The 13,226-nt window shown below is 38.2% G+C and overlaps 1 protein-coding gene across 4 annotated transcripts in view; it reads right to left on the bottom strand.

Annotated features, from left to right (window-relative positions):
• TIAM2 (TIAM Rac1 associated GEF 2) overlaps positions 1–13,226 on the bottom strand; it is a 185,049-nt gene that overhangs the window by 67,263 nt on the left and 104,560 nt on the right. For 3 of the 4 annotated variants that reach the window (XR_011854100.1, XM_072141075.1, XM_072141076.1), the window contains 2 exons: positions 6,148–6,312; positions 953–1,057 (listed from right to left, as the gene is read on the bottom strand). Coding sequence is in view for 3 of the 4 variants with exons in the window: in XM_072141075.1 (XP_071997176.1) it covers positions 953–1,057; positions 6,148–6,312 (270 nt within the window). In the remaining variant the exon portion in view is untranslated. Of the gene's footprint in view, positions 1–952; positions 1,058–3,454; positions 3,488–6,147; positions 6,313–13,226 lie in introns of those variants that run through there. The other variant, XM_072141077.1, reaches the window with a different exon arrangement.

Raw genomic sequence — 13,226 nt, forward strand, 5'->3', positions numbered from 1 at the left:
ACTTGTTCATTCCCCAAACAGCTATACCTGCCAACTCCATACATATTCACATTAATTTCAATGAGGGAATAAAGATAAGTCCCTCCTGAACACTTATCTTATATAGCAAACAAACCAGCATGTTTCTTTTCTCTCACAACAGCTGGTTGTCGTACCAACAAAGCCATAGCCAGTGTCAGCTGATCCCACTTCTAATTTGTGTGAATAGTTTTAGTGCTATTTTTTAACCTAAGCATTGGTCATCTATATCTGAATCATGAAAAATGTCTAACAACACTAGAATATATGCATTCCATAAGGCCATACTATCCAGTGTCATAGAGGAGAAGCGGGAAGCTGCTATGCCCCAATACAAATTCCATGCCATCCCGCCAAATATAAAATATTGTTATATAGATACTATATGGGCCTTCTCAGATTGCTAGGCCTGGGTGTGTCCAAACCTTCTACACTTCTTCAAGTTGCACCACTGCCTATAGATGACAAACTATTTCATCCGGCCCACGGCCTTGTGTTATCTGGCTCATCTCCCTTCCTCTATGCTGCGCTAGGCAGAGAGCAACATAGGAGCTTTCTCTGCTCACCTAGAGCTGCAGCAGTCTTCACTTTACTCCTCTCTGTGGGAACTATATTTAATAATTTTAATATTTAATAATTTGTGCCCTTAAATTGTTGATAGTAATGGTAATGCTGTATAAATGTAACTTTCAAGCAGCTCAAATAGATACCTTTATGCAGTAATAAAATTACTTTTGGCCCCATTAAGGCAACATGAGGCTGATGTGGACCCCGTTGAAAATGCATTTGACACCCCTGGCATAAACTTTGCAGAATCACCACAAAGGCAAATTCAGCGTAGAAACTTTCCTGGATGAGTGTAGAACATGGTGATTTTAGATTTTATCTATGGAAGAAAATAGTTTACATTTTCAGCAGTAATAAAAATGAATACCTGATCATGTATATAGTCCATCGGTGAAGGAACATAATACTCAACATTTTCACCCACATTTCTTCTTAAGTGTAATCCAAAAAAGCCAGGGTCCAATTGACGAACCTGAGAAAAATGCATACATCACTTTAAAAAAGTCCAACAATGGCCAGCAATTATGTATCACACCCCAGCCAAAGTCTACAGTTTTTTTTAAAGAAATCTCAGGTTTTTTTTTTATATTTATGAGAAATATCTTGTGCAGGGGGTGGGGGGGTGGGGGTTGCAGAAAGCACAATAATAATACACACAAAAAGCATGACAACAATGTACTGAGCCAAAACACATACACAATATAAGTACAAAGCAAACACACGTTACAAGTTTTAGTGTTCATTTGCCTAGTTTCCTAAAAATATTAATACCACATGCAAGGTATATGGTTTGTGGTATTAAATGCAACAATTGAAAATTCATTGAGGAAATATCTTCTAAATAATGAATTGGCAACTACAACAAAAAAGCTGAAGGATGCTAAACTTTTTTTTTTAATCCTTAAAACATTGATATATGTTGGCTGGAAAATCAGAGGAATTTTATGCAGCAAGACATATGTGTCACAGGTAGATCTACAGTTTATGTTTTGTGTCTTATTGCAATTATTTGGTTTATTCAGTTTGCAATAAACTGATTTATTCAACCATACCCAAGAGACGTTTATGATGGATGAGAACCTGAGCTCTGTGATATAATACAATTTGGGGCTGGATTTTGGAATAAAAAGCAGGACAAATGTCATTATTTCAATGTATAGCAAAAAAAACAGCTCCAACAAACCATCTCACTGCCGCTTGGAGACAGCAGGGTAAGTACAAACTATATATAGAAAAGTGGTCTGGTCAGGGTCTTATTTATATTAGGTTCTGTATTTTTGTGTATTCTTTTTTATTGTAGGTTGTGATTTGGGGTCCTTTTAATTGTAGAAACTGTTGTGTGTGGGGCCTGATAAACTGCAGCAGCTGGTCTTATTAATTGTAGGAGCTGGTCTCGGGTCTTATTAACAGCAGGAACCAATTGTGGAACATGGTCTGTGGATTAAATTATTGTGGGCATTTGCCTTTGTACCTATTAATTGTAGGAGTTATTCTGGGCTCAGATGAAGCAAAATTACCTGAATTATAAGGTCTGAATTCATTTTAGTGGTCTGATCTAGGGTCTGAATTAATATTGGAAATCTCGTATCTCAATTATTATCGTGGTGTTGGCTCTGAATTGATCTTAATGGTGTGTAGTCTGAAATAATTTTAGGAGTCTGAGCTCTTAATTAAATCCTGTAATCTAGATTCATAGTGGTCTGGACTGTAAATTGAGTTTAAATATCTGATTTGGAGTCTAGAATCAGTATAGGGGTCTGGTATAGGATGTAAATTACTCCAGTGGTCAGATAAATTAAGTTAAATGAAGTTTAGAGGTCCGAATGGAATTTTCAATAACTATAGGGATCTGATCTGGGGTCTGAATCAGTTGAGGGCTTCAGTGTCTTAAAGGGACAATTTTTTTTACTATTGACAGTTGGTTTAAAAATAATAAAGAAATAATATATACTTTGATCCTTGCCTATGATCCTCCAGTCACCGCCTGCATCTGCTAGTATACATATACTCAACAGTGACATCATTGTCAGGAACCAGGGTTAGGGGACCCACTGGACCATCGCGGAGGATGGCGTAAGCTGACACCTGGGAGAGGAGTCTAAGTGGTACCCGGTTTTGACCAGAGCCCGCGGCAAAGCGAGATGGACTTGCTGCGGCGTGGTACCACCAGGTTGCTCCACAGGCACACTTTATCCACGGTGGAGGCCAAGGCGAAGTACATAGTCGTAATGCACAATCGTAGTTGGGGACAGGCAGGAGGTCAGGACAGGCAGCACACTGAGTAAATAGAAGAACTAGAGCTCATTGGACAAAACGCCTGTTCACTATAGTCATTCTTGTGACCTATTCTTGTGACTATTTATATGACCAGTACTGAACACAGAAACCAAGTGTAAAATTAATTTGCAGAAGATAAGAACATTATTTATTATGAGGATAAGTCATGCAAAAAGTGGAAAATGAATTTTGACCAGACATTCATTCTTTTGATTCCACCTTCCAAGGTGGAAGAATGAACTCTGCTTGGTAGTCCTACCAATACCCCTACAGGGACTAGACAAAATTATTTGTGATGGAAGATTTCCTTGATGTGCATTAAATGTGACATTAACCATGTATTGTGTGCACCAGGTACTCACCTACCTTGAGACACCTGCATTATGGAATACATACTCTACATGTTAGGTCTGGTGTTGTGTATTAACATCTAGACATGTCTGGTCTAAGCATGTCTCGTTTTCTTGGCTTCATGCATCAACTGATACAGACAGGAGAATAAACTTCCCTAAATCAAAGCTGATAAGTTTTTTTAAGCGTGTAAAGAACTACTGTACAGTGTGCAAAACGAATTAAGATTCCTTGCACTCACCAGAGCAGTAAGAAAATGTAAGGAGGAAAAAGAACCAGGAAAGATGTAGAAAGGAGTCAGCACTACACACGGCTATGATAAACTTTTAAGCACAAAAACAAAAGACAGAAAAAAAGAAAATATTTAAATCAGACAGTTGCTGCTACATTTGCGCACAGATGTAACACAGACACAGTCGCTGACTGATAACAATTCTTTAGCTACATTGCTGCTTTCTTCTGATTTGCAATGGGATTTTTGGTAAGCATGAGCCGAGAAGAGCCTTGGAATTCACTAGACATAGATAGCAGACATAATAAGTCACTGCACAGACTTGCTGAATAAGATGATGCTCTAAATGAAAAGCAGAAATTTTGCTCTCTGGGGAGTTGACAAAAATTCATTACATGGTTATTTTCCTATTTAGTATTTTTAAGAGGGGTAACTTTCACTCAATGTCTATACAGAAGTGTCTAAACACAAGAGTTCAAATGCCTTCACACATTTTCAGCAATTATACCCATTATCAGACATTTACCTTATTAAAAAAAAAATCTCATGTCATATTTATATTTTAATCATCTTCTTTTTCAGAAATTTTATCACAATTTTTTATTTGTTTATTAGAGAACTTAGAAAAGAAGGCTTAATCAGTTAATGAATATCAGCTATAGTATATGCACATTCACAGATATGCCCTTAGAAACAAGAAGACAGTTAACTCTTCATCATGAGTTTAGTCATGTACTAGACATTTAGGTTCTATCTCATTTCACCTTTGCACGCATGAATTTAAAGCCATAATTGCAAAGTTATCGTCTGCACAGGCAATTATTTTATTAATTAATGTATAATTGCAATTCAAGCAATAGATGTCCCAGGGAACAGAACAAATTGAATTTTGTCTGCCATCTTGTGGATATAAAAGTATACAAATATAAAATGAGATGGCTTCTTTTTTTACTAAATAGTGGTTTTGAAGAAATTGACCTTAAATAACTGCAGTGTATATACACCCAAATGGGCCAGTGAAATATGCAGTATACATATTTCTAAAGCTTTAAAAACGTTAGCATTTGATTTGGCAATTTACATAAGAGCAATTTTTCTATTGTGTATTTACTGTACATTCAGGTATGCTTTAAAGTAGACAACTGAAGAAGAACGGTTTCAGTTCATAAAAAAGCCAGTCATATTCCATCCCACACCAACTCTACTACTTTACATGACTCTATAGCACAGTGCTTAAAGGGAACCTGTCAGCTCTCCAGACATGTCTGTTTAACCTAAATAATTGGTATTCAGCTTCCTAATTCATACATTTGTTAGGGGAATCCAGGTGGAAAGGCAAAATAAGGAATGTTTCTCCAGAATCATTTCGCAGGGAATATAATTACTTTTTAAGTTCACATGACAGACCCTCATTAAACAGATTAATCTTTTAGAGTACATACACTACTCACAAAAAGTTAGGGATATTTGGGTTTTATCTTTTGGGGTGATACTGTATCTTTTGAATGCACATGTCCAACTATTCAGGGTTTCAACTTTTTTCATTTCTTGGACTAGCTTTAGTCACATCCACCACCGATGACCTCGGGGAACAATGCCCTCTGGATTCAGACAATAAATACCATACACAACTCAAGGCACATTTTATTGAGATGAGAGGTACCAAAGTGTAAAACCAGACCATTTCACACTGTTTATATCCAGAAAGTCTATATGTCAGATGAAATGGAAGATTACCTGTCCACAACACCATCGAATTGCATGAGTAAGGGAGCAGCTGTACTGGACCATGGACCAGTGGGTTTCAGTGCTGTTCACTGATGAACAACAATACACCAGCTTATAGAGGTCGCATTACTAGGGTCAGATTTACTGCCTTGCACTTACTCCAGACCTGAATTCCAGTGAAAACCTATACGATCAGCTATCATCTAGTGTTCACTAGAAGTGCATTGTACACAGGCACAGTACAGTGAGCACAATGTCATAGCTGCAAAAAAGATAGGAGCATGCTCTATGGCGTGGCTGCGCTGCTCCCTGTGGAGAGGAGGCGGGTGAGGAGCACTCCCCTTCTCCAACTGGTGGTGTGCTAAGCCTGGGTCCCAGCCCGGGTATAGCATAAGTGTGTATGAAGAGAGTCTTAGTCGACTTGTAAAGAGCATGAACAGTACCGTAATTAATGCTGAAAGCCACATGAGACATTGACATTTTTGGTGGGAATATACTTTTTTTTTCAATACATTGTTTCAGATGATGAAATCACCATTGCATGCTTGATTACATCAGCAGCAAACTTTTTATGTTTTCCATGAAATTTGCTCAAAAGCCAAATATCCTTAACGTTTGCTGAGAGGTGTATATTCATAAAGTACAATTACTAAGCAGAGAACAGGTGCAACATAGACCACAAACATTAGAGCTGTTTTCTTCTTTGACTCTTCCATACATGTTTCTACAGGGAGAGCAGATAGAAATAGTATCCAGAAACCTATTAGCAGCTTATTAGCAGACGTTTGGGGACATTGAAGTTTGTTGGTGATGAACGAATAATTATTGTTATATACAAAAATTAGACATCTTTACCTTTACTAAATAATGTCCCCCAATCATCTATGCTACTTATTTTTCATTCTTAAACAACCAGATATTTAAAACTGTATGTTTTCCGAATTGTTAGGCCAAATTGTACATAAAAGACTTACTTTACAAGCCGAGTTCAAGATGTCTTCTACTCTGTGTTCTGGCCTAAGATTCACTGTGACACCATGACCATCATAGAATTGGACAAAGATTGGGATTTCCCAAGAACTTTCTTTTGGAGGGACTTCTGGAACTGAGTTATAGATATTCACCAATTCCTCAACATGCTGCAAGGAACAAGATAATACAAATCAGTGAAGACACTCATTTTTATAACTTCTTAACAACCATGCCATAACATTGCTACCATTAGGCAGTGACTGAGACCTTGTCTACAATTAAAAAAAAAATCACTCTTAACATGCCTGTATGTACTGACCACTAAAAAGTGGATGAGTCACCAGGAAGCTCTGAGATCTTCATGTTTTCAGTTTTTAACATATATTATTTTGGTAAAATCCTCCCCATATTTATGCAAGAAACTAAATTCCACATCATTAAGCATACTTGATGGTTGTTCAGCAACATTAGAATAAGCTAATGAAATACCAAGAGAGGATAGTCAGGTCAGATGACACCAAAATGTCACATTTTGGATGCCATAATACACATCATGTTTGGAGGCCAAAAGGCACTCTATGTCACCCCAAAACATATATACTGTCATACCAACAGTGACATTGTGAGGTGTGAACATTATACCGTGAGTTTTTAAACATACTGCACTGGCAACCTTCATGTTGACAGAAGGATAAATGGACAAATGTACAGGGACATTATTGATAAAAATCTGCTACCATCTACATCAATGATGAAGATGAAACAAGGGTGGACATCTCAGCAAGGGTGATGGGGGAGGTGTTTTAGTATGTCAGTCTTTAGACCAGTGCAGAGTAGAACTAGACAGTTTTCTGAAGTGCCAGATTTATTAATCTGGTGATGATTAATCTGGTGCAGTATAAGGCCCCTTCCACACTAGCGTTGCATTTCACATCAGGGTGCAATGCGTGAAAAACTGACGTTTTTGGCTGCGTTTTTGTTCCATTTTTCCTTGGAGTCATTAGCGTTTTTGCGTTTTTCACGCGCGTGTTGTTCAAGTTTTTTTGCATTTTCGGTGCGTTTTCCACGCACGTTTTTTAAGTCAATGGGACTTTTTCAAAGGGACCATGGTTCGGGAATAAAATGTTTTATTTAATTGAAAAAGAATGTCTTCAGATAAGTTAGCAGATGTATGCAAACATCTACAATCTTTTCTTCACTGTTCCGCGCGCGTATATATTATCTCCCGACAAGTTAGCAGATGTGAAGAACAGTGAAGAATAGAATAAAAACAGTGAACACAGTGAACACAGGATCATTTAAGTGAAAAACACAGTAAAGAACACAGTGAAGAATAGATTACTGATGTTCGGCACATCTGCTTACTTGTCGGGAGATACGCGCGGAGCGGTGCGAACAAAATAGCATGTGAAGAACAATATATATGTGTGAAGAAGACATTGCAGATGTATGGAAACATCTGCAATGTGTTCTTTACACACATATATATTGTTCTTTTTCACTTAAATGATCCTGTGTTCACTGTTTTTATTCTATTCTTCATTGTTCTTCACTGTGTTTTTTTAATTAAATGCTAGATCTCGAGCAGGGGAATTATTCATGTCACCTAGCAACCAATCCATTTAAATGCTTAAATCCATTTAAATGCATTAAATGCTTGCGATGATGCGTCTCAATGCATTTTTGATGCGTCTCCATAGACTTGAATGGGGCGGGAAAAAGCAAATGCAAGCACGCGCGTGAAAAACAACGCAAATGAGGAAAGACCCATTGGAAACAATGGGACAGAGTGCAATGCAAGTTCTGCGCGTCAAAAGCACGCGCAGAACTCACGCGTGAAAAACGCTAGTGTGGAAGGGGCCTAAGATTGGCAAGTTTTACTTTGCACCTCCTATTAGTTGATCTAATTTGCTGCACCTTAATATATATTTTTTCTGAGGCAACACAGCTAAAGCCAGTAATATATATGCCACAAGGCAATTCAGACAGTTTTTTACTCCATAATTCTGGCGCAGACAGCTTGGTACATCTCCCCAATGATCCCAAGCACATAGCCCAATAAACACTATTGGTTTCAAGAAATCAAATAAAGCTGCTAGAATGGCCCGCCAATTATGTGACTTGAATCCATTAGAAAATCTATTGAAGCTCAGTGTTCATAAAATTGAGCCCATAGAACCTTTGGTATTTGAAAAGTGTTTCAGAGGAAGAATGGGTCAAAATTGCAACTGAGAAATGCATGTGACTAGTTTCTTCACAAGTTTCTCCTGCTGTCCCAAAGGCTATAGTACATAGTATTTCAGTAAGCTGGGTCATCACACAACTAAATTTATGACCGTCTAGTATTAGACGGGCCAGCCGGCCCTATAATTATATATGTAGAATTTAATTGTCCAAATTTCATATTTTTCCTTTATAAGGGAATAAGTTTTGGTTTATAAATTATCTGTGATCACATATTAATGGCAACACTACCATAAAAAAAAAAATTAGCTACATTGTGGCATGACAAAAAAAATCCACAAGGAAATTAAAAAAAAAAAGAAGACTAAAAATAGACAATGACTACTCGAAGGTTGATGCTTCCTTTCCAGATACACATTCATCTGTCACTGGATATGTTTGTTTTCAAACTTAAATAAATTGAATATCTTAAATTGTTTTTTATCCAATAAGAATAGCCTCACATCAAAATAAATGTTACCATACATATTTTAGGAGATTCATCGAGATCTTACAGAAAATAGTCTGAAGCTGCACATTTTTTTTGTCCACTAGAGGTCACTGTGGTTTAACTGGCGGATAGAGTTTATGTAACTAAAAATATAACAAAAAAAAAAACATTTTCATGCTAAAATAAAAAATGAGATATTGTTTTGTAGGTTTTGGTGCAGGATGGAATCAAAAATCTCTACCTGTACTACCATGTCAAAGCCAAATATTCTTATCCAGTTAGCACAAATGTGCTGCACTGGTGTATATCTAAATAAATTTCTATATGTAAAACTTGGAGCCAATCTCCAAAATATGATCTTTCTCACATATCTATTGTCTATTATGAAATTAAACTTATAGTATGTGAATGATTTTCATGCAGTATAGATATATATGCCTCTATAGATACAGATGCGGAATAAATAAATGAATGTAGGGTATATGTATTAAGTATACCTCATAATATGATATATCAATATAGAATAAAACAATTCTAAGAGTCTAACATCATAAAATAAATCTTTTTTTGTGTCATATAAATCCCATCAAAATAAACTGACAATGAAATCTGAGGAGACACATAGATGTGACGCACACAATGTGCCGCTGCATTGTCCTTTCATAGCTTCCCAGCAATGACACAAGCCATTCAGAACATTGTGCCCGATGAGAAGCTGCGTCTCTTTTTTTCCAAGGAGAACTAGGCTGTTTTTATCGAAACGACCCACACACCAGAATTACTTGATAATGCTGCTCATCTGGGGGCGGAAAAACAAGAGGAAGTCAACAGCACAGGCTGCCAATGATGAACGCAAGTGAATGTACCACGGCTGTTTCATCTGTTAGCTGGTGCCCATATCATTGCTGTATTCATCTTTTATATAGTGCCAACATATTCCACAGTGCTGCACACAAATCATCTCTTTGCTACTGATTCCTCTTAGTTTCACACTTACTGTATGAAAGCACTAAGGAAAATCGCAGTGAGAACAAAGCATCTGAATTCTCTTTGTGGACTGTGGGAGTAAAGTGGAGCAGCAGGAGGAAAGCTCACATAAGCGTTAGAACTGATTGTCCAAATCTAATGGACCTATTCTATGGATAATAGCCATGGCCATAATGGCCGCACAGTGATGTCGCCACCACCACAGCATATGTGGATCATGGATCTCTGCAGTTCACTATTAAGGGGTTGGTCGCAAAACAGGATTTTTCTGTGCAGACAATTACTTTAAGCTCTGCATGCAAGTCTTGAAACTAGAATAGAACAGCAAATTATTAGGCCCTTAATGTATGTTTCTACCAATTTATTAACTTGAACAGTTGTTAGCACAGTCCTGTCAGACTGAATATAAACCCAGGAATATATGTGATTGTTAGCTATTCCTTAGAACACGCCCATGACACTGATCTTACTAGTTGACAATAAGCACTTTTATTCATACAATTGCACAGGAAACATATTATTATAGTGTTCCTGACATTATTTTGAAACTGTGGTTAAAAAGCCCATCATTTTATGCAATCTTTCCTTCTGCAGAAACCAAACCACATGAGGTAAAGTATTTATAGCATAGCCACTATGACTAATATCACAAGCCTTTCCCGCCCATTTTATATGAACATCCCAAATTCAGCTCTAAGCAGTATCAAGTCTTCCCCAAATGTCACTGCCCCAACATCACCTCTCAGCCACAAACTCCCCTCTGTAAATGACCTCCATTGACAAGCAGTGTCTTCTCCATTTATTTTATTTTTTTACATTTCTGTAGGTGAAAGAGAAGTAAGTCTGTATTTGACATCATTTTCGTCCCAAGGTATGTTTTAAAAGGTTGTCCAGAAGTGGAAAAGCAGGACTGCTTTAGAACAAAAAAAGTGCCTGGCCATGGTTTATTATAGCTCAGTTGTATACAGATGTATACAACGTGAGGCTGTTTTTGGAAGAAAGCAGCCATGTTTTTCCACCTCTGGACAGCTCCATTAACATATGCTGTTCTAATTATTGTCATGCTACAGTGGCCTAGCAGTAGTCGCTATGTGGTAATAGTGCAGGTAGGAGGTGGGGTTGTTTGCCAGATGGACACAGTGGTGTTAAAGGGTTTGTACTAATTATTATTTTCATCCCCTATTTAAAGGGCAGTGGAGTCTCTCTGTCAGTGGGAGTCTCCACTAATCAGGAATCACTAATCTGTAATTAAACTGAAGTTAAAGGTCAAGCATGCGTCTTTGCTGCTTCATTGAATACTACGGGAGTGGTCGTCTATCTCTGGCATTCTAATAGACAGTGAATGAAAATGCAAGAGATAGCTCTGTGCTCTGCAATTCCCTAAACTCTCATGGAATTGAATTCAGGAACAGGACGCATGCTCAACTTATTGCTTCATGCAATTACAGAGAACCGGACGCCCATTCTCATCACTACAGAGGCATAACAATAATACTTAAATGGGTCGTCACCCCTGCAATGTGGAGCAGTTAAAGAGGACCTGTCACCCTTAAAAACAACAGTAGGAGATGCTTACTCAAGTAAGCAGCTCCTAGTGCCAAAACAAACACAGCAGTGTCACAATGATAGCGTTAACGGAAACCTCTGATAAACCTAACAAACACCGCTGCGCTTTACACTAGAAAAGTCGGACTGCCGCATGACACGCGGCAGTCACCTCTGGCCTATGGAGAGGGCAGGGCTGTCCGGGGAAGAGGCAGCATCTCAGACCGCCCCCTCATGAATATGCTGGACCGCTTTGAGAGTGGTCTGGCATTTCCAGTGTACAGCACAGCGGTGTTTGTTAATGTTATCAGAAGTTTCCGATAACACTAGAAGCTATTATTTTAGTAAGCAGCTGCTAGTGCCGTTTTTGAGGGTGACAGGTCCTCTTTAAGAGAACTGTTCCTAAAGCCAGTCAAGAACAGAACATAACGACAGCACAAAATGAGTCCTAGAAAAAGAGTTGCCATCCAGACTTATCCAAGCTGGAGTTATTTAGACCTAAAGGCCATGAGTAGTGACCCTTCAGCGGGTGGAGAGACAGCTATAGTAAGTTAAATCTACTACTGTGGTAGTCAAAAAGTCCGTAAGCACATGGAGAGAAGAGGCATATAGAGAATTAGATTATTCCCATGAAGACAAGTTTCTTAAATATACTCAGGATAACAAAATAACACATTCTCTAATGCATGGTTATTAACAAAAATACAGTATTGCACAGATATAATTCCAACCAGATATACATCCAACCAATTCCACAGATATAATTCCAGTCCTGGTTTACACAATTTCTGTTGTCCCTTGTTTTACGACCCTAGATCTTCTGACTTTAGGGTCGGCAGCCATCTTGCGTGACGCTGTGGAGCTGAGCTTCTCTCTATCTCTGCTCCCTGCAGCGGCCCCTCTCCCCTGCATTCCAGGATGAGCTCACACTGATACACACACACTGACTTCCTGCCGGCAAACAATAGCAGCAGTTAGAGGAGAGCTACAAGCTACTGGCAGATAAGTTCTTTATCCACGGAGGAGGAGGCACATAAAATCTAACAGTGTGTGTGTGAATATGAAATGTAGCAAAGCTGACTGTGTCATTGTGTGTAATATGCATCTCATGGTGCTCATCATCTCAGCTGTCTCATTTCTCTTTCTATGTGTCAGATACTATGTTCAGAAGGTTAATGAAAGTGTATATAAACTTTGTACCCTGATAATCTAACCCATTGTCAGCACGCTGTATCTCACAGCACTACAGGGATCATAATGTGTCTGCTTAGAGAGTCCCCGCCCACACTCTGGAATCACTGAGTTATAGGAGCTAAAACAGCAATAAAAACAAGTAAAATTGTAAAGTAAGGGGTTAAAAATTATCCTTATTGTGTAAACATCACTAGGGGATTGAAATTTGAGAATATTTTTTCGTGGGCAAACCTCTTTAATGTTCATGCTTTGTACCACAAGAAGTGATAAAACTGCATGTAGAACAACAAAATACAATAATATCAGTGATCACCCCAAGTAAATCACAGAATGAAACAATGTATTATATTTACTCCTGTATGCTAGTTTCTATGTTCCAAGATATTAAGGTGCTTCCAAAAGCGTATAATAATAGATCACACAACAAATAAAACAAACCCAGATCTGCAGCAGGCGTGGTTTACAAGCCTTTTACAAGCTCCACTCCGTTATGACAGCTGCTTTAGTACTAATCCCCACTATCACAGACACAAGTTTGCGCAGAGAATAGTTCTCTTTTGCCGACTAGCAATCCAGAACAAATGCGGTATGCTGGTTATTTCTGGCAGCTATGAGTACAAAGCCACCCTTTTAGTCTAGGGGGATCTCACTGTCTACTTGTGGTAATCAGAATAGCTTACG

Source organism: Engystomops pustulosus, chromosome 3, assembly GCF_040894005.1.
Source record: "Engystomops pustulosus chromosome 3, aEngPut4.maternal, whole genome shotgun sequence".
Taxonomy (NCBI): domain Eukaryota; kingdom Metazoa; phylum Chordata; class Amphibia; order Anura; family Leptodactylidae; genus Engystomops; species Engystomops pustulosus.